Here is a 22,627-nt window from a genome sequence, read left to right as displayed (position 1 = left end):
ACCCATTGTAATCTCATTATTTTGCAAATATGAACAACTTCCAATGCTGAAATTGAAAGTCAAAGTCCCTGCATATTAAATAAGCCTAGTCGACCAATAAAAATCTTGGTCGACTACGACGACCAGTTAGTCGAATAAAAACGACTAAAGTTGGTAGCCCTCTCCTCGTGTTACTTTTTCTCCAATCACAAACCTATCACACACCACCCTACCACACACACTCCTCAATTCCACTGCCTTATCTTTTTGTAACTTTGTTATACAAATGAATTGGGAACCGGTCTATTGTTGTTCTACGTTTACAGTTGTAGACGCTACCGTGCTGGCATATAATTCTACTGCAGTGATGAGTGGAAACAACATAAGGCAGGAAAACTATCTGTTCGTGAAAAGTGCAATCACACCTCAATTAATCTCAACCCACAGAGTGTTGGGATCATAGTGGACTGATTAAAACTGGCTTTACAGGAACCATCAAAACACACATTTACTGCTTTGAAGTGCTCCGTTAAAGTCCGCACACGACACGTAGGTCCAATACTGGAAAAAAGGGCAGGTTTATTGAAAATGGGCAAACATGAAAATAATCTACAATAATCTACGATGAGCAAAGATACGCTGCAGTTCAATCTGTGATTTACAAAGTGACAGAATAATGCAGAACCACAGCTTAATGTGTGCATTCCCCAACACTAAAACCATTCAAAGCCATTTGGAAACAACACAACCCAGTTGATTTTATTTAAGTTTTATACACATTAACATTAGTTTTTGTTTATCTTAATTATTCAAACAGATTATTAAAATAAAAGACAAAAAAAGACTAAATTTAAAATAGTGGCGTTAAAAGACAGTAGCTGCTTAAGCTTCACAATGTATAATTACCTCAGGAGATTTATGTTTCTGAAAGAACGGTTTTTAAATTCATGTTTCTTTATTTTGATCCTTTAGAGTAAATGTAATAAAAGAAGTTCTACATTTTAACACACATCAAACATCACATTGTAAAGGTTACACTCACAATGTACATGTTTCTTTAGAGTCGACTTTGTTGCAAAGTTTTCGCTAAAAACCTCACATTTGTTCTGTGTGTGGTTTTGAGTCTTTAGAAGTTTCTTGGAACTAAAAGTTTTACAACAAACATCACATCCAAATGGTTTCTCTCTAGTGCAGGGGTATTCAGGACGCCTTTGTCTGAGTCTCTCCATTCCTTCAGCTCCGTCGTCTGTTTCTTTTACTTTTCCTCCATAATGCGAAGTTGCTTTTCTTTTTCCACTTTCTCGTGTGATACACTCCTGTCCGTCTCTGCTTTGAGTCGTAATATTTACCAAGTGTAATATAAAAACATGATTGGTTTAGCCATGTCACGTGGGATGGATAACTTGCATGTGATTGGCTTGAGTGTTTCCTTGCACAGGCTAAACATAGAAGCGCTACATTAAGTTTTCACTCTGCATGGCACCCCCTGCAGGTCCGGACCAGGGTCTGCCGTTTGGTGACCCCTGCTCTAGTGTGTATTCTAATGTGTCGATTCAAGTGAGTCTTTTGAATAAATCTTTTCTGACAAATATCGCAAACATAAGGTTTCTCTCCAGTGTGGGTTCTCATGTGTTGCTTCAGTTCAAAATTGGCATTATATCCTTTTTCACAAACATTACATTTAAAAGCTTTCACTCCTGTGTGGCCACTCATGTGTATGGAAAGACTTCTCTTACAAGTAAAACTTTGACCACAAACACCACAACCATAGGGTTTCTCTCCTGTGTGGATTCTCATGTGATTAATCACTAATTGCTTGGTCGTAAATCTTTTCTGACAAACATCACATTTATAGGGTTTCTCTCCTGTGTGGATTCTCATGTGATTTATCACTAACTGCTTGGTAGTAAATCTTTTCTGACAAACGTCACATTCATAGGGTTTCTCTCCTGAGTGGATAAACATGTGAAGCTTCAAATGCTTCTTTTGATAAAACCGTTTCTGACAAACATCACAACCATAGGGTTTCTCTCCCGTGTGGATTCTCATGTGATCATTCAAATGCTTCTCTTGAGAAAATCGTTTCTGACAAACATCACAACCATGCGGTTTCTCTCCTGTGTGAATTATCGTGTGGCTCTTTAGACTAGATCTGCTGCTAAATTGTTTCCCACAGACATCACAAGCAAAGGGTTTCTCTCCTGTGTGAATTCTCATGTGTGCAGAAAGACTTGCCTTTTGATTAAACTTTTGACCACACACGTCACAACCAAAGGGTTTCTCTCCTGTGTGAATTCTTGTGTGGATCTTCAGATGTGTTCCGTTGCTAAATCGTTTCCCACACACGGCACAACCAAAGGGTTTCTCTCCTGTGTGAATTCTGGAGTGCACAGAAAGACTTGACTTACAAGTAAACCTTTGACAACAAACATCACAACCATAAGGTTTCTCTCCTGTGTGAATTCTTGCATGGCTCTTCAGATTAGATCTTCTGCTAAATTGTTTACCACAAACATCACAACCAAAGGTTTTCTCTCCTGTGTGGATTCTTGTGTGGACCTCCAGATCAGCTCTGTTAATAAATCGTTTCTCACACACGTCACAACCAAAGCGTTTCTGTGATTTTTTTTTGGTGTTCTTCTCAGCTCTAACCTCAGATGTTTGAAAGCTCTCACTGTCCATGTGTTCACTCTGAGCTTCAGACTGGGACAAAGGTTCCCTCCAATCCTCACTGTCTTCAGTGTCAGAGCAGTCTGTTTCCTCTCCATCAGTGTCTGGTTGTGTACAAGTGTTTGTTGCTTCTGGACCTTCACTGATGTCTACATTTGGTTCTACTTTCATGACTTTAGCTGAGCTGCAGGTTGCAGGTTCTCCTTTGATGTTTTCCTCACTTTGTCTCCAGTGTAGCAGAGAACACTGAACTTCCTCCTCTTCATCTTCACTCTTCACAGTAACAGCTGTAATATCCATCTCCTGCTTTACCTCCAGACTTTCCCACAGTTCTTCCTCTTCCTTCTTTATGTGGAGATGATCCTGGAGCTGCAGTCCATGAGCAGATTTTCCTTCACAAGAAACAAAAAAGGGTTTGTTTGATTTTGTTGTCACTGAGAAGGGAGCTGACTTTGAACTAGATGGATACAAGTTCAGCTACTTAAACAGAGAGGGGAAGGCGGGTGGAGGGGTAGCTATATATGTGGGTATAGACCTGAAATATAAAGTGGTCGAGAAAATGACAACAGCAATGAAAGATGCGTTTGAATGTATAACAGTTGAACTCGATATGAAAAAAAAAAAAGAAAAAAAAGAACGTAATTGAAAGCTGCATTTTTAGAACACCAGGTTCCAACTTAGACATCTTCAGGGATCGGGTTGAAGAAACATTTACAGCTTCATGTCAGAAGGTCTTGCTTATCTGTGGGGATTTTAACATTGATCTACTGAACCCAAATAATTACAAACTAACAAAAGAGTTTATCGATACAATGTACAGTCTGAGTCTTTATCCTAAAATCCTAAGACCCAGTAGAATAACGTCTCACAGTGCCACATCAATAGATAATATATTTACAAACCTAATAGACAATACAACAGTAAGTGGATTATTAATTAAATATATAAGTGACCATCAAGCGGTTTTTGTAATATATGATAGCTGCTACAGGAGAGAGAAACTGATTAAACAATTTAAAAGAGTGAGGATAGAAGAGACAATAAATGTATTTAAAGAAGATCTGTGTAAACACAACTGGGGGTCAGTTTTAAGTGAAACCAATATTGACAAAGCCTATGAAACATTTTTAAATACCTTCAAATGATTATATGATAGAAACTGTCCAATAAAGAAATACACTAAAAGACCTTAGTATTTATAAATCCCATGGATCACAAGAGGATTACAAGAATTGTATAGCAAATTATTAGATAAAAATAAAAAGAACATGAAAAGCATTTGGAACATATTGAATATTGTCATTAGATATAGCTCAAAACAAAACAGTTACCCTCAACATTTTGCTAATAATGAAAAGAACATTGACAATATGAATGATGTGGTTAATTACTTCAACATGGATTTTGTAAATATTGGACTCAATCTGGCAGAAAAAAATCAATAATCCTGGAGCAGATGATGGGCGGAAAGAAACATTGATTAATAGGAATCCAAACTCAATGTTTCTCACTGCAGTGGAGGAGAGAGAAATAATAGATATTGTAAATAAATGTAAAAGCAAGACGTCACTTAAATGTGTTTGTATAGATATGACAAAAGTCAAAAATTTTGTTGAAGAAATTGTTCATCCTCTAACATACATCTGTCATTCCAATCTGGTAAATTCCCAAAAGAAATTAAAACTGCCAAAGTCATCCCATTTTATAAAACTGGAGACAGACACCAATTCAATAACTACAGGCCCAATTCTCTACTGCCACAATTTTCCAAAATCCTAGGGAAGCTTTTAAATTAAGATTAAAGATTAAATCGGGGCTTTCGCCTTTAATTGGCCATGTAATGTTAGTACATTAATGGAATTCGTGCTCTGCATTTAACCCATCCCTGAGGAGCAGTGGGCAGCCATTTTGCGGCACCTGGGGAGCAGTTTGGGGTTAAGGGACTTGCTCAACAGTGACGGCCCAGGTGAGGCTTGAACCGGCAGCCCTCCGATTACAAGCCCAGCGTCCTTAACCACTAGGCCACCACTCCCCATAGATTGGGCAAATGTATTGATAAACAAACTGCTGTCTGAAAGCCAATATGGATTCTGATCACAAAGATCCACCTCAATGGCAATTGAATCAATAGAAGAAATCACCAGCTCAAGAAACAAAAAGAAAATGGCAGTAGGTGTGTTCATAGACCTAAAAAAAAGCATTCGACACAATAAATCATTAAATTTTAATCAATAAACTGGAGCATTATGGTATCACAGGTGTGGTTCTACAGTGGATGAAAAGTTATCTAAGCAACAGACAGCAACAGAGGATTTTCAGTCTTCATGCTTGAACATTGTTTGTGGTGTCCCCCAGGGGTCTGTGTTGTGACCTAAACTATTTACTTTTATATATACAGTATGAACTCTGTAAAATCTCTGAAATACTTCATTTTGTTTTTTTGCTGACAACACAAACATTGTCGGTACAAGGGAGGACTTACAACAGCTTAGCAATAAAATCACATCAGAATTAAACAAATTAAAAGTGGTTTGACATGAATAAGCTATCGCTAAATGTAGATAAAACCTAATGTATAGTGTTTAATAAAAGTTACGATAGAGGGTGTAAAAGTAGAAAGAGTTAAAGAAATTAAGTTTCTGGGTGTGATAATTGATGAAAACATCTGTTGGAAACCTCATATTAAACATATTGAAACTAAATTATCCAAAAGTATTTCAGTCCCCAGCAAAGCAAAAATAATTCTTAAACAACAAAGCACTACTATCACCTGGGCGACCGTGGCTCAGGTGGTAGTGGGTCGTCTTGTGATCGAGAGGTTGGGGGTTCGATCCCAGTATCTGACTGTGTCGAAGTGTCCTTGGACAAGACACTGAACCCTAAGTTGCTCCCAGTAGTCGACTAGCGCCTTGCATGGCAGTCCTGTCCCATTGGTGTGTGAATGTGAGCGTGATCGGGTGAATGAGCTGATATGTAAAGCGCTTTGAGACTGCTTCAGTGTGGGGATAAAGCAAGTCCATTTACCATTTACATCTTATATACTGCTCACTAATACTGCCTTATTTGAATTACTTATTTATTCATTCTGGCTTACTAAAACTCCCAGATCCGGTAGAATTCGAAACTGCTAAATTAATGCACCAAGTTATAAACAAGCAAGCATGAGACTGTTTGAAAAATGTCTCAAACTTAAAATAGTAACCGAATACAGGTATGAAATATAGTGAAGAAACTATAGGGTGTCTCTTATACTGCAAACAGCATTATACATGATTGTAGATATACTTTTACATATAGGTTTTGGGTGTTTACAGGCATATTGGGAAGGGGAGCACTGCGTGAATGAATGTATATGAATACAAACTTGACATTTTGTGTTTATGTGTGTGTATATATCTGATAAATATGTGTGAATATTGTATATATACATACATATATGTATATATGTCATCTATATTAGAAAACAGTCTTACTGTTATATTTACATATATACTATTTTTAATACAGAAAGACAATTATAATACATAACTATTAAATATTGGAAAAAGGGTAGGATTTGATGTTTACTTCTTCCTAACCCTTTTTAGGTATGCTAATCAGATGAGATATGTATGTATGTTGATAAGTATGGGTGGGTCTAATTAAACATAGTTTATAATTTTTTTTATATAACTATTTTCGTAAGATATAATTTTTAATTATTACATTAAATGGTGTATATATTTTTGGATGTGTGTAGGTATAGGAATATTTGATATGTACAAGTGCAGGTCATATAATTACAATAACATGAAAAAGTTGATTTATTTCAGTAATTCTGTTCAAAAAGTGAAACTTGTATATTATATTCATTCATTACACACAGACTGATACATTTCAAATGTTTATTTCTTTTAATTTTGATGATTATAACTGACAACTAATGAAAACCCAAAATTCAGTATCAAATTAGAATATTACTTAAGACCGATACAAAAAAAAAAGATTTCTAGAAATGTTGGCCAACTGAAGAGTATGAACATGAAAAATATGAGCATGGACAGCACTCAATACTTAGTTGGGGCTTCTTTTGCCTGAATTACTGCAGCAATGCGGCGTGGCATAGAGTCAATCAGTCTGTGGCACTGCTCAGGGGTTATGAGAGCCCAGGTTGCTCTGATAGTGGCCTTCAGCTCTTCTGCATTGTTGGGTCTGGTGTCTCACATCTTCCTCTTCACAATACCTCACAGATTTTCTATGGTGTTAAAGTCAGGCGAGTTTGATGGCCAATCAAGAACAGGGATACCATGGTCCTTAAACCAGGTACTGGTAGCTTTGGCACTGTGTGCAGGTGCCAAGTTCTGTTGGAAAATGAAATCTGCATCTCCATAAAGTTGATCAACAGCAAAAAGCTGCTCTAAAACGTCCGAATAGATGGCTTTGTTGACCTTGGATCTAAGGAAACACAGTGGACCAACACTAGCACATGACATGACATCCCAAAACATCACTGACTGTGGAAACTTTACACTCAAACTCAAGCAAAGTGGATTCTGTTCCTCTCCTCTTTTTCTCAGACTCTGGGACCTAGATTTCAAAAGGACATGCAAAATTTACTTTCATCACTCAGCAGCAGTCCAGTCCTTTTTGTCTTTAGCCCAGGCAAGACGCTTCTGACGCTGTCTCTTGTTCAAGAGTGGCTTGACACAAGTAATGCGACAGCTTAAACACACGTCTTGCATACGTCTGTGTGTGGTGGTTCTTGAAGCACTGACTCCAGCTGCAGTCCACTCTTTGTGAATCTCCATCACATTTTTTAAAGGGTTTTGTTTCACATTCCCCTCCAGGGCGTGGTTATCCCTATTGCTTGTGCACTTTTTTCTGCCTTTTCCTTCCCTTCGCCTCTATTAATGTGCTTGGACACAGAGATCTATAAACAGCCAGCCTCTTTAGCCATGACCTTTTGTGTATTGCCCTCCTTGTGCAAGATGTCAATGGTCGTCTTTTGGACAACTGTCAGGTCAGCAGTCTTCCCCATGATTGTGTAGCCTACAAAACTCGACTGAGAGGCCATTTAAAGGCCTTTGCAGGTGCACCAGGTGTCTTTAATATTGAACATCTCCACAATATTCTAATTTTCTGCCTGTGAGCCAAATAGCAAAATAATAGGTGACATGTAGTAGGTAGCAGCGCACCTTTGGATGAGATATCATCCATGCTCAGCAGAGCTCAGAGGGAGAGGAGGAGAGGAGGAAAGGCGTATACTAGACAGAAATTGGTGCTATGTACGAGAGTTGACGTTCCCAGCAGCGCACATTCGACCAGAGCATGTGTGAAACTCATGGATAGTGTGGCGATGATGAGATAAAAAAGACGGGGAACGCAGTGACACTCTGCATGTCCAGGAGGAAGAGGAAGTTGCGTGTGTGCAGACTGACGGGAGAGAAACTTGGACGGATGCCAAAAGTACAGTAAGAAATCCATTCAACTCTGACCCAGATAGCAAAATAATAAGTTTGCCATCAAAAGCCTGTTCTCAGTGTTTTGTTTTTTGTTTTATATAAGGAAACAATGTTCAGATGTTAGAGTTGTCACTAAATCAAAAAAATAAAAAAATAAAAAAAAAATAAAAATAGCTTTAAAGTCACTAACAGGGTTTTTTAGAAAAAGGCTGTTTTCTCAGCTTTTTGCTCTGAAACTGAAGATTTGTGTAAAACTTGCTCTATTCAATGGCTGATTACGGGAGAACGAAACAAGCCAGAAACAAATTACTTTTTTATGAAAGGAGAGGCTTCAATCTTTCAGAATCTGGTGTCAGATTTCAGATAGTCATAGTAGAAAATATTCTATGGGTCTTTAAAAATCAGACAAAATGCTCAAAAATGGCTGGCATTGAGAGGGGTAGAAAATCTGAAAATGGCTGGCACTGAATGAGTTAAGCCCAGACAATAGGGGGCTAGACAATACACAAGACTAGAAAATGCTAGCAGACTTGGGCCAGAAGCTCACTGTTCCTAGATTAGTGCAGTTGAGAAGACCTACAAGCACGAGAAGCTTCAATACACTGCTAGGTGATGCACAGCAACAAGACAGGAAAGCGAAGGTTACTCCGGTGGAAGTAGGCTCCAGAGGGTTTGTAGTCACCTCAACACCAAGGCTACTCGGAGAGATTATGGCTGCGAGGGAAGGACCACCAGGTGGCAGTCAAAGACCTCTCCAAGGTGGCTAAAAAGGCCAGTAACTGGCTATCAAATGGGCTGTCAAATTGAGTTGATGGCATCATGGGGGTGATGCTGGGATGCTGGAATTCACTGCTGAACTCTGGAGATCTAGTACAAATGGTGTATGGGTCCTACCCACACATGGCTATGAAAAATCTAAGAAGATATCCCCTGAGCCAGCCAGAGCAGGGGCGTAAGATGGCTCATCTGCAGACAACTCAGTTATGAAAACAGAAACAGAACAGACTACGAGATTGATGATCAGCATACCTGGGGATCCAACAGCTACAGCAGGATGATCAAAGGTTACAGTAGTCTCTCAGGGTGTGCTCACACTGGCAACCGGGGCCATTCCAAGCTCACAGCAGGAATCCCCCCCCTCCCTGTCCCTTTTCTGGCACGGTAGACCGATCATCAGCTCAACTCGGTTACCACAGAGAAACACGTCATCACGTTAATTTATGACACACGTATGGCATTACATCACCATTAAGCGACTCTGGGTTTGTTGTTGACAGTACATGCTGTTAATTTCATATCTTCTGTTGCGTAGGGTAATTATAAGTCAAGATTTACCCATACACGTGCTCTTTCCACGGCTAGATTATACAAACGGACAGGGTTTCCCAGGGCCCCTGAACGCATCATGTTAATTTAAATGACCGTAACTCTGCTCATATTTGCTCTATCGGTAATTTTACTCACACGTAACGAAAACATTAAAGATGCCGCTTTGTATATATACATACATATTATTTATACATTAGCAGCAGTAAAATGTCCCATTTCCATCTTTTTGGTTTGTATGGGTTAATATACCACTAATATGTGTTTATATGTATATTTATACCCTCGGAAATACCCGGACCTGATGGTGGGCTACTACACTCAGTTACTGTCCCGCTGTCGGCTGATCAAAGAGAAGCCGGTCATGTTGTCCTCTGCCTCCATGAGTTCTCTGTGGTGTCGTTCATGTATATCTTCAGGTAACGCCCACGCTGACCTTTTCATCGGCTAACGAGGACTTCTGACACTGCGGATGTTTATGTGCCGTACAGCATCGCGCGGTACCAACGTCACCACATTTTGCACGCGGGTCAAGGTGTGTGTGCATGCGCGGCCCACCGTGCCGTTATCCCCCCCTAAGGTGCAGTTCACACCTACGCAGGCCAGACAATGGCCCCCCATGGTTTCACACATGCACAGAGCTGGTTAGGAACGGCCCCGGTTGTCAGTGTGAGTACACCCTCAGTGTCAAAAGTCAACCTAGAGGAACACCTGAAAAAGTCCGTTACAGATGGCCGACAGGACAAAGTACTTACGCTCCCACCTGACATGCCACCAGTTGATCTACCAGAGTTCGAACTAAAAATCAGCCCACCCAGAAAGAGCAAAATAGACAAAATTGTACGTAGAGCAAGGGAGCATCTCAGCTCCAGATTCCGACGGAGTTCCATATAGGCTCTACAAACACGCACCTGATGTCTTGTGATTCCTCTGGAAGCTGATGAGAGTTGTGTGGCAAAAGAAGAAGACACCAATGTCCTGAAGTAGAGGTGGAGGGGTCCTTATCCCCAGATCAGCTTCCTAAATGTCAAGGGAAAAATCTTCCTCAGCGTGGTAGCTGAGGCATCGTAGGCTTCTCCGGTTGTGTGGAACATGTAAGTATTGTCTGGCAACAGATCCAGGTTGCCAAGAAGGAGGGAACAGACCTTCACATGGTTTTTCTGGATCTCGCCAATGCCTTTGGCTCAGTCCCTCACAGCCTTCTGTGGACAGCCTTTGACTACTTCAAGGTGACAGCAGCACTCACAAACCCTGTAAAGGCCTACTTACAGGGCTTCCAGCTCTGCCTGACAAACAACTGAGTGCAACACAGCATGGCAACACTTGGAAGTAAGAATCATTGCCAGATGCACTATTTCCCCACTGGTCTGCACCTTGGCCATGGAGGTGATCATCCGGGCCTCTCAATGGATTGTTTGCAGGCAGTGAATAAGACCTGGCCTGAAGCTGAAGTCAGAGCCTGCATGAAAAATAATAAATAATGATGCATTGGATTTGATACAGTACTTTTTTGGACACTCAAATTTCTTTACATTGATGTGCAATATTCTTTCAATCCCCACACAGTGATGGCAAGCTACAATTGTAGCCAGAGCTGACCAGGGGTAGACTGACAGATGTGAGACTTCTGTTAGTCGAGGATGTAGCTGGCACGATGGCATCGGGCCTGCTGTCCTCTGGGCTGTCCTGGTGTCGGGGGTTGTCTCGTATTGGGGCGTGGGTGATTGGAGGTAGCCTCCGTGGGGGGAACTGTGCTTGCAACATTGGTGCACGGTTTTTGTGGCTTAGGTACGCCTGCTTGTCGGTCTGTGGTCCTGCTCAGGCAGTTGATGGCGTCAGTGCTTGTCGGGGGGCCTGGGCCACCTGTGGACAGTGTTGTATTGTGGGGCCATGCAGGCCTGTGCAGGCACTGGAGTTTCTGTAACGGAGTCACTCCCAGTTGCTGCGGGGCTGGCCTGCGGCATGGGTCGCGCCCTGGACCGCTGGGGGGTGTGGCTGATGCCCCACTGTGGTTAGAATTTGGGGATGCCGCCATGCTCCGTGGGGCCGGTATGGTCCAAGGTGTGCCGCGGGGTTGGTTTCCTGTTGTGCTGCTCAGCATGTCCCTGGGGTCTGCAGTGCCCGTGCTAGTCGGTGCAATCTACCCTCCTACCCTCTCCTGTGGTCTGCTGTATGGATGGGCCGGGGTCACACCAGACAGGCCTCCTACATGGCCATTTTACTTCACTTCCAGTCTGGTCTGGCCCTAACCCATGGAGCAAATGCACCACATACACACAGATCCATGGTGGGTGGGTGGGGAGCATAGCTCTCACCTCTTATCTGCAGCCCTCAGAAGCATTTTCAATCTGCCAATCCTGATTGGCTTGTGAAAAGTGAGTGTCCGTCCACCAGGGACAGTCCCACCTCCTATAAAAGGAGGAAGGAGACAGACACGCTCCGTTGCAAAATGTTTTCAGGTTTTAGTGACAATATTAAGTTTTTCTGCAACAAGCAGTGGCTGAAATAACAGGTCATTTTTTTTATATCATTTTAAAAGAAGACGTAACAATTTTTTTTTTAAATAACAGCAAAGCATAACAACAGGCTACATGTATTTGTTTTTTTTTTTTTTTTTTTTTTGAAGAAAGGCTTGAACCAGCCAAACTAACCGTACTGAGACGGCGGGACGGGCCAAGCAGAGAGAACGTACCCCAAGATCGCTCCTCTGTGCAACAGAGTGAGGATCTCCTCCTGTAGAACATGGGCCAATTCTCCCTGAATCTGTGAGGGTATCATACCGGCAAACGAGGTACAGCTTCAAGCAGCAGCCAGTTAAAGGCTGTTTTATGCTTGATGCATCAATGTGTTGCGTGGAAATCAGACGCACGGAATCCGCATGAACCTCAACCAGGGACAGGAGTTGAGAATTACCATTCCCTATAGCTGCTATACACTCTGCATGCATCACATCAGTTGTAACTATGTCTGTCTGCATTGCCCTGTCAAATAAATAAATAAATAGGGATGCACGGAAATGAAAATTTGAGAATGAAGCTGAATAAAATATAAACGCTTGGCCAAATACTGAATTGTATCGGTTGTTAAGTTTTTCACTATTTTTTAAATTGTGCATTAACAGCTTATAATTCATTTTTAGATATATTTTTTTAACGAAAGTAAATGTTTATTGAATAGTGACATTTTTTTAAATATTCCAGTGGTCTTTGATTTTCATAAAAAGCACGTTTTCATTTCATTTATATTAAGCCTTCAAATAAAACAAAACATGCTTCCAAAAAAAAGCTAAAGTCCATTATCACTTTATAATGGTTTTGATACAGTGATATACATCCTTTTAGCCTCAGAGGGCCAAAGTTGAAAAAGTTCTGTTTCCTCCCTCCCTTGCGATACAACATTTTGTAAAAACAACGTCAGCTCCAAACGGGACAGTTGGATTTTGCCCACGTTGGTAGGTGACGTCACCTAACACGCCTCCTAGAATGTGAGCTCCTCCCTCGCCAACTATCTCACAGCTAAAACAAACACTGCGGCTTAATATAGAATATATATTATACTTCATTGCCTTCTATGTTAATGCAAACTGCACTACTGGATGCCCAAACTGCACTACTTTTTGTGCTGACGATCATGTTGGGAGTCAATGCTTGGAGCCACGGACCAATTGTTTACACACATTTTATTATTCCTAATAAAACGTGTGTATGTGCGCGCTTGTGGACTAGGGGGGGGGCAACAGCCGAACCTCCCTAGAACATGTCTGTCCCTCCCGGCCGCCACTGGACCGTGCCGTGGCAGCGGGGAGACTGGGGTGTGGAGGGCGCCCGAGTGCACGTCTGAAAACCGAACAGGTGTAGCTTGGGGACGGGGAACAGCCAACTGCTTCATCGGAGGAGAGGAGAGTGGTCAGGCCATTCCCTTTTACTCTTTTTTAGCCTTGGTGCGCTTAAGCGGGCTGTCTCTGCGAAGCTGCGACTGAGGCCGGGGTTTGCCGAGCCAGCCGGACGAACCGCGTTGAGACAGTTGGGGCCGGTGGATGACGCAACGAACGTCAAAGGCTGTGCAGCCCGGGCCGGAGTGATGAACGTGTTATCTTCCTCATCCTCTCCTGATATGAGGAGGTCTGAGGAGATAGCAGCCAGGTTGAGCTGGGAGCCCCAGCTCAACCTGGCTGGGTTGAGCTCAACCTCAGGAGGAAGAAAGGGGTCCTGCCCAGACAGACACGTCTGATGCGCCAGCCTCCTGTGAAGGCTCTTCGTGTTGGACACGAACTGTGCCGACATGAGCCGGGGAGTCTACAGTAAGAATGTGCGATACATCATCGTTCACGATATATCGTCAAAAACATTCTCACCGGTAAGAATACAGTATGTCATCCCACAATATAAACCATAAATGCCCATGTCGGAAATTAGCAAGGGCCACTTGTCCCCCAATTTAGCCAAGAATGCCCCTAAAAATTGCCCACAAGTTTGTTGTCAACAACTTATTATTCTCTGGAACGAAGCGCTGTTCACAGCAGCTTCGCAGTGGAACCTCCTCCACGGTGTGCACCACCGCGGCTCCCGCCCCTCAGCCAACTCACACACACACACACACACACACACACACACACACACACACACACACACACACACACACACACACACACACACACACACACACACACACACACACACACACACACACACACACACACACACACACACACACACACACACACACACACACACAGACGGCGTTGCTCGTCACAGTCAACCTGAATCTGCGATACATCATAGACCGCTACTTGGTTAAGACCAGACAACTATTCAACAAAGTGAACCAATCCAAGTTTCTCCGTCAGATCCACACACAGAGATGAACCCGGAGCAACGATTATGAACTGGAAACTCAACTAAAGCTAATTATGCTAAGAGCTAATGCTAACTATTGCATTAAAGGAATAGACCAAGTAAAAACTACACAGCTTACTGTCATTAAATCACAGAGAGCCACCGATTTGTTTATGGTCAGATTAAACCATAACTTTATGTAATTCATTAGATATAAACTAAACTAGATTCATCAGCAATGGTTTATATTAAACAGTAAAAACACTAATGTTTGCTTTTCATGTTCTTCTTTTTTTTTTTAAGAAAATAATTTCATTATTAATGAGGAAATTAATTATATACAATAACACTAACGGAATAACCAATATGCACAAACTTTTTAATGTGTACAGTAAATGCTATTACTGAAGCAGATTCTAGTGATGATGTATTCAATTTCTTTTGTGTTTGTAAGGAACCTGTTTACACTTAGTTGGGAATTGTTTTATTTGTTTATAGTTTTTTATTTATCGTGATGTTTATCATTATTGTGATAAATACCAGAAATTATCGGGATAATTTTTTTTAGCCCATATCGCCCATCCCTAGTCGACAGCGAGCCGGTCATATTCTAGTCCCAGACAGCTCGAGCAGACCTGGTGCTTGTTTTTGCTGGAGATTTTATTCCTGCATTGACGCAAGCCTCATGAGAGGAGCCTTGGCCTCCATTTGTGCAATGACGCAGGCAGGGAGATACAACAGTAGATGTTACAGAAAATCAGAACATGTTGACAATGTTTGTAGAGACGTATTAATTAAAGTGTAGATGTTAAGTTGAGGAGCTGTGGAAGTTCTCATGTGTTCATCACTGTTGGCCCACAGCACAATATGAACAGATGAAGAGCAAAGATTCAAGTCTTTTCAGATGAATTTCAAAATAAAAGTCAACTTGATTACCACACAGGACGTTGGCTGGAATCCTCTTGTTCTGGAACAAAGCTTTTATTTCCAGTTTCTGAAAAACAGTAAATATAATTATTCAGTTATTGATTAGCGTGAGCAGCTGTAGAAATATGTAGGTTAGAGAAGTCTGCAGTAAACATGGTCATAGATCTGTGATGTTACCTCCTCAGGTTCTCTGTCAGTCTGCTTTGCCTCCTGGCTTTGCTCAGTCATGATCTCCTTTATCAGCTGCAATTATTCACAGAGAAGAAGATTTAAACAAAAGGTAAACATGGAATCAAAAGCTCACTGTAGACATGTCAGGATAGATCAGGGACAGGCAACTGCAATCACCAACACATGTAATTTAGCATAGATCTATATGAACAGGAGTGCATGTAGCATAGATCTATATGAACAGTACCATAGATCTATATGAAAAGTAACATATGTAGCATAGATCTATAGGAACAGTACCATAGATCTATATGAACAGTACCATAGAGCTATATGAACAGTAACATATGTAGCATAGATCTATATGAACAGTACTGGTTTCCAAGTGTTTCCTATCAGTGCAGTAGGAACTAATCGCCTGTAAATAAAGCCAAATAAATCATAACCATAACCATTAAAATATATTTTTCATCTGGTAAAGATAGTAGCTCTAACAACAAGAACAATGTCTGTGTATGTAGTAAGGAGTCGTATTTACTTGTATGTTTCCGGTTTTTGCATCACCCGATTTATTAGTTTTTAAGCCCCCAATACCGGTATCGGCCCCAAATATCCTGAATCGCCAGAGCTCTAATATCTAGTATAGATCTTTATGAACAGATGTGCAAATATCTATAGATCTATAGAAGGAAACTCCGTCATTGGAAGTCCTCGTACAGTGAGCTGCTACACAGTACCGAGGCATCTGTGGTGCTGAACTGGTGTTACGGTTCAACTGGTGACCGTGTTACCCTGAGGCTGGGCTGAGTGGAACAGTCAGTGTTAGAAAGATAAAAACAGTGCAGATGTTCTCCTAAAGGAGGTTTGACCGACAACAATCAGCTTTAAAGACAGAAAACAGCTTCTCACCTTCTTCTCCTCCTCCTCCTCCTCCTCATTCTTCTTCTGCTTCTTCTTCTCCTTCTTCTTCGTCTATATTTCCGGCAGTGGACGCTACCAGCCATATTACTGCCCCCCACTGGTCTTTAGTTTTTAACTTTTGTTTTATAAATTAACTGTATACATATTCGGTATATAAACGCATACATATACACAAAAATAATAATAATAGCAAAACAAAAAACTGTATCAGACAAACAGGCAAACAAAGATAAAGTAAAACCAGTGAAAATATACACAAATATTATATACATTTAGATGTACAAAGGAATTAAATTGTTCCAAGTTGGTTGGTATAACCCATTAATATCCTGTCACACAAAACTGTCAAATATACAGTACATTCGTTTTTTAAAAGATGATGGACTATTAACTAAGGAGAGAAAGGAGCCATAAGTCTCATTAAAATTGCCTGAACAACATCTTCTACTAAAGGATATGATTCAAAAATAAGAGAAAGGGGAGCTTGAGCCAAAAAGGTTGAGAACAACTGAAATAGACGATGAGGCTGATTAATGTGTTTCTGGATTATTCAGATCAAAAAGAGTTAAAACAACCCATGCACGCCTGGAAGTCCCTCTGTGTTCAAGTGTGTAACAATAATTACGAAGGTACTGATTAAAAAACAACAAATCAATATCACACCGTAGGGGCCCCTACGCTCAACAGCACTGGCGAGAACCCTGGTTTTCATTCATAAGTCCTGTTTAGTCTGTAGGTCTGGGTCCCCTGCGGGTCTGAACCCGGTTCGGGGTCTGTCATTTGGTGACCCCTGTTCTCGTGTGAATTCTCATATGTGGATTCAAGTCAGGCTTGCGATGAAATCCTTTACCACAAACATCACAACCATAGGGTTTCTCTCCTGTGTGGATTCTCATGTGAACCTTCAGACTTTCACACACACATCACAACCGAAGGGTTTCTGTGCGTTGTGTGATGTTCTGCAGATGTTTGAAAGCTCTCACAGTTCATGTCCATGTGTTCACTCTGACCTTCAGACTGGCACAAATGTTCCCTCCAATTTGGTTTTACTTTCATGAGTTTAGCTGAGCTGCAGGTTCTCCTTTGATGTTCTCCTCACTTTGTCTCCAGTGTAGCAGAGAACACTGAGCTTGTCAGCGCATGTCTGCAGTGTAGAAAAAATATTCTACCAATAGTAAACTTCTTCAACCGTATTAAGCAGGATGTCTGCATTTATTAGCCTGTAATAAGTATGTTGCTATGCCCTTAAACATTTGAATTTTTATTCAAGAAATGTTAGGAATAATCACATATTTTATGAGTACTGACACTTTGATTTTGGAAGGAGGTGGAGTGAAAATTTACAGCAGACACTCCCATCAATAGAATAGGAAAGGTTACAGCCCCTCCTTTACAATAATCAATTTATCAACCAATCAATTAATATCCTTTATTTAACCAAGTTTGAAAAAAAAAAAAACTAATTGACATTTAAAACCTCTTATTAAAGAGTGACCTGGCCAAGACGGCAGCACAAAAAAACAGAAAGTACACGCACACACACACACACGCCGGGGATCATCTTTTCAAATGGTGGAGCAATTCTTGGATCAGCAACAAGCTGTATGTGCTGTTCTAGCAGAAGAAGAAAAAAAGTGTCACCTCATGCCAAAAGATACAGACTTAACATATTTAGAGACTGTAAAAGAAGTGCTTGGCCCATTAAGCTCATTCACTGATGTTCTCAGTGGTGAGAAGCACACCACTCTCTCCTCTGTGCTCCTTCGGTGCTGAAAGATTTTCAGTTTTAATCGGTCGATTCCGTGATTCCGTTACCGTGGAACTAATAGGGCCTTATAGATCAGCGATTCTCAACTGGTGGGTCGGGACCCAAAAGTGGGTCGTGGACCTGTACTAGGTGGGTCGTGGGCAGCTGGTCAAAAATAGATAAATAGCTTACTTAAAGGAATTGTGGACAATGTTTAAAAAAGAAACGCCCTCTCCACATTTTGAAAAAAAACGTGCATTCGCAACATGCCTACGTGTGCGGGAGAGTGTGCACGAGCCCCGTTTTCCTCGTGCACAGCTCTGTTTGGTGTGGACATCGGTCATAAAAGCTTACCTTACAAAGGAAGATTTGCACTTTTCCCACTATGTCAGACTCGCCACCGGTAAGTGAAAATCCATTTTCAAAGGACCCAGTGCTCACCGGGTTACGAGCACGAGCACGTACGACGGCCTTTCGTAAACATGATTGACAATTAGGAGGACCAATAGTCTTGATGATCCACCTGGAAGCTAAACATCGTCTACAATACCTTTAATATCTCATGATGGACTTGTCTTTTATTTTGAAAGAAACTTTTCTTTCGACAGCCATGGTGTGAAATGCATGTTGCACAGGAAAATACATAAATTTATGTTTTTAAAAAGATTATGTGTGCTTTCAACAGCTATTTTTGAAAAACTAAATTTGGTTGGTTGAATTCTCAAAAAAAAAAAAAAAGTGGGTCACGATTTAAGGACTGTGGCAAAATTTGGGTCCCAGGGTGAGACCAGTTGAGAACCCCTGTGATAGATGACAATGACAAAATTACAACAAATTCATCTCAATGCGCTTATCAAAATATCAACAAAATATAACTTTTCATAAAACCTTAAACCTAAGAGACCTGCCTAACAGAAAAAAAATCAAACAACCAAAATTTGGCATCTTCTTACATCATGACCTCATCTATCTATAAAATCAAAAAAGGTCTGTGTGTGTGTGTGTGTGTGTGTGTGTGTGTGGAGCAAATATCTCCCCGACGTGGTATGAGTTCGACCGGAAACTTAGTCAACAGGTTCCAAATACCCCAAGTGTGTGCATCCGTTATTTTGGAGTAATTTGGTGCTGCGGAACGTTCAAAACGTTCATTTCAAGATTACGGCCCTCTCTGTAATGAGCGCGGTATTGAGCGTGCAACTTCCGGTTCATGACGTCACTGTGTCGCAGTTTGTTTGGGTTTTAAAAAAAAGTCATTATTAAAGACGTTTTTGTACTACTAAAAGTTATTTAAGTTAATATTTCATGGTTACTTAAAATTATCCCCGTGATCCCAAACTTCCTTTAAGTCACGGGTCATGGAGTCCAATTCGTCCTCCCTCTCCAGTCTATGTACCAGACTTCACTTCCTCCTGAGCCATGCTATCGTTAGCGTCTAAAACACGGGCTCTAGATCGTTTAAAACCATCAGCCACTGGTGAGTCTTTTGGTGACAGGTTTCCCATTGTTTAAAACATATAACTGTCCGTGTAATTGTTGACTAAGGCGCTGTTTCACTAGAGTCGGTATTGAACTCAACCAGTTCAATACTCCATCTGGAAAACTGCAGATTCTCTGTGGTGCCGCACATGGAAGCTAAGCTCTGACCACTCAGTTCGAAGGTAAACAATGATTTTTGTTTTTTTTAAAAACACAGCCGAATTGTAGATAATACTTTAATTTACTCATTCACTCATGTAGTTTGGAGCTTTACATTTTGTTACTTTTCTGATTGGCGCTACAATGGCTATGGAGTTTGGTTATTGGCATCTCAAACATTTCACAGGAACACACAGGTATTAAAGATTAAAGATTAAATCGGGGCTTTCGCCTTTAATTGGCCATGTAATGTTATGACATTAATGGAATTCATCCTCTGCATTTAACCCATCCCTGAGGAGCAGTGGGCAGCCATTTTGCGGCGCCGGGGGAGCAGTTTGGGGTTAAGGGGTTAATCAAAAACAATTATACAAAAAAATGCACAAAAACACAACTGAAAGATAAAAAAATATACATAATGATGACTGCAAAAAACATACATTACAGAAAAATACAACAAAAATATGAAAATGGCTCAAAATACACAAAACTAAACATTTATAAAAAAAATACACAAAACTAAATATCTACACAAAAAATACACAAAACTAAATATTTGCACAAAAAATACACAAAACTAAATATTTACACAAAAATTACACAAAATGACTCCAGAATCAAAAAATGCACAAAAACACAACAGAAAGATACAAAAATACACATAATGACTCCAAAAAACATACAATACAGAAAAATACACTAAACAAAAAAACATAAAAAGTGAGTAAAAAAAAAAACAACCAACAAACACATTTATCATGCACATGTCCCATATAATTAAACCAGGAAAATTGCACCCACATTTTTCACCCGCAAATATACCCCTATGCTCTCACATGAACGCATACTTCGACGGGCACTGTACCAGTTTTTTTTTTAAATGTACGGAGGAGTAGAAAGTACACATATTTGTTTTTTTAAAAAAGTAAAAAAGTAAAAAGTAAAGTAAAAAGTTGCCAAAAAAATAAATACTCAAGTGAAGTTTAAATACCAGGAAAAAATTAGACTAAGGAAGTATTTGTACTTTGTTACTTAAGAAGGGCTGATACGTGGTGGACACAGAGCTGGACTCTCAGGTGTCCGACACTGGAGAACACACACCACCCACTGCATCGGACCACGATAAATCATTTTAAAAATAAAAATGGAATTTGCTGGTTTAAAAACGCTGTCTACTATTGAAGGGAGATTTGTTTTACATTTTACTTTAGTACATTTAGTAGCATGTATTTTTTAAATTTTATTCAAGAAAGAGAGTTACTTTGATACTTTTTCTTTTACCAGAGTAATTTTTTATTCAAGTATCTAAACTTTTACTTGAGTACTAAAGACTAGTACTTTTGCCACCTTTACTTAATCTGCTATATGTAACCTTACTGGGTTCCAACACTGTCACAGCTGGTTTATTATACTATCCTGCCATTTAGCATGTATGTAGCTGTATGTAGCTGCTCAGATTTAATATTTACAAATTCCAAGAAAATTTCAGTTTTAAATATGCGCTCACTATGATGATGCAGCTCTTTTGATCCATCAGCATTAAATTACACTGGTAGAGTAACACAGGCATGTTATTACTACACAGAAATCAGCAAGCAGTGTTTTAGGAGGTCTATGTAGCTGCTGCAACGTGTTCGTCTTTCCTTCACGTCTTGTCACCGTTAGATTTCGTTTTTGAAGAAAATCTTTTAATGCAGGAACTCGTCCACCATCTAATATCGGCAACTCAAAACCCACGGAGGTTTTCAGCAGTCAGGGAACAGCAGCAAACAGAGATATAATGACTATTGATAATATAATAATAATTAAAAGCTGCAACTTCCTACTCTACATACAGCCGTGTTCTCATAACAAGCCTACCAAAGAGCCCTCGAAGCACATTTGTATCAAATGACACCGTCACCCCGACATCACCAGCCATCTATTGTTGTTGTCCTACGTTTACAGTTGTAGATGCGACTGTGCTGGCATAGAATTCTACTGCAGTAATGAGTGGAAACAACACGAGGCAGGAAAAAGATCTGTGAGTGAAAAGTGCAATCATCGTCATTTAGTTTCCTCAACCCAAAGAGTGGTGGGATCATAGTGGACTGATCCAAACTGGTTTTAAAGGAACCATCAAAAAAACACATTTACTGCTTTGAAGTCCTCCATTAACGTTCACATGACACACAGGTCCATACTTGGAAAAAAAGGCAGGTTTATTAAAAAACATTAAAAATAATCAACAATGTTTGTAGAGCAATGAGAATATTAGATTACAGACAGAAATCTCTCCATTTCAGCCACATCCACACACCGACAAGCACAGATACATTACAGCTCAGTCTGTGATTTACATTGTCAGAGAATAATCCATATCACAGCTTAGTGTGTGCATTCCCCAACACTGAAACAATTTTAAGCCATTTAGAACCAAAACAACCCAGTTCATCACAATTGACTGTTTTATACACACTAACATTTGCTTTTCTTTAGTTTGATTCTTCAAAAAACATATTTTAAAAAGACTAAAATAGACTCAGAATTTTTAATATTTACGTCTAAAAAAAGTGGAGTTAAAAGAAGGAAGCTGCTTTAGCTTAAAAAATTAATAATCGCATCAGGAGATTCATGTTTCTGAAACAACGGTTTTTTAATTTGTTTCTTTATTTTGATCCTTTAGGGTGTATTTATATGTGCCATCCTTGTCCCATATAATTATCCACATTATTTTTGGTTCTCGACCGGAAAAAGGTGGAGTGCCTTCTCCGGGTTGGAGATGAGGTTCTACCCCAGGTGGAGGAGTTCAAGTACCTCGGGGTCTTGTTCACGAGCGAGGGAAGGATGGAGCGAGAGATCGACAGGCGGATTGGTGCGGCGTCTGCAGTGATGCGGAGTCTGCACCGGTCCGTCATTGTAAAAAGGGAGCTGAGCCAAAAAGCGAAGCTCTCTATTTACAGGTCAGTCTACGTTCCAACCCTCACTTATGGTCA

At 40.4% G+C, this 22,627-nt stretch overlaps 1 protein-coding gene across 3 annotated transcripts in view; it reads right to left on the bottom strand.

Moving 5' to 3' along the window:
• Nucleotides 1-631: 631 nt before the first annotated feature.
• Nucleotides 632-22,627, bottom strand: part of LOC114462362 (zinc finger protein OZF-like) — a 29,410-nt gene continuing 7,414 nt past the window's right edge. Inside the window, exons 1-4 of one of the 3 annotated variants that reach the window (XM_028445139.1) lie at nucleotides 16,259-16,295; nucleotides 15,356-15,421; nucleotides 15,188-15,245; nucleotides 639-3,041 (exon numbers count right to left, since the gene is read on the bottom strand). In XM_028445139.1, the coding sequence (XP_028300940.1) occupies nucleotides 1,447-3,041; nucleotides 15,188-15,245; nucleotides 15,356-15,406 (1,704 nt within the window). In that variant the 5' untranslated portion in view covers nucleotides 15,407-15,421; nucleotides 16,259-16,295 and the 3' untranslated portion in view covers nucleotides 639-1,446. Of the gene's footprint in view, nucleotides 3,042-15,187; nucleotides 15,246-15,355; nucleotides 15,422-16,258; nucleotides 16,296-22,627 lie in introns of those variants that run through there. The other 2 variants (XM_028445140.1, XM_028445141.1) reach the window with 2 other exon arrangements.

The sequence above is a fragment of the Gouania willdenowi genome, chromosome 4 (assembly GCF_900634775.1).
Source record: "Gouania willdenowi chromosome 4, fGouWil2.1, whole genome shotgun sequence".
In the NCBI taxonomy this organism is placed as follows: domain Eukaryota; kingdom Metazoa; phylum Chordata; class Actinopteri; order Blenniiformes; family Gobiesocidae; genus Gouania; species Gouania willdenowi.
This window is presented reverse-complemented; position numbering and strand designations above follow the sequence as displayed.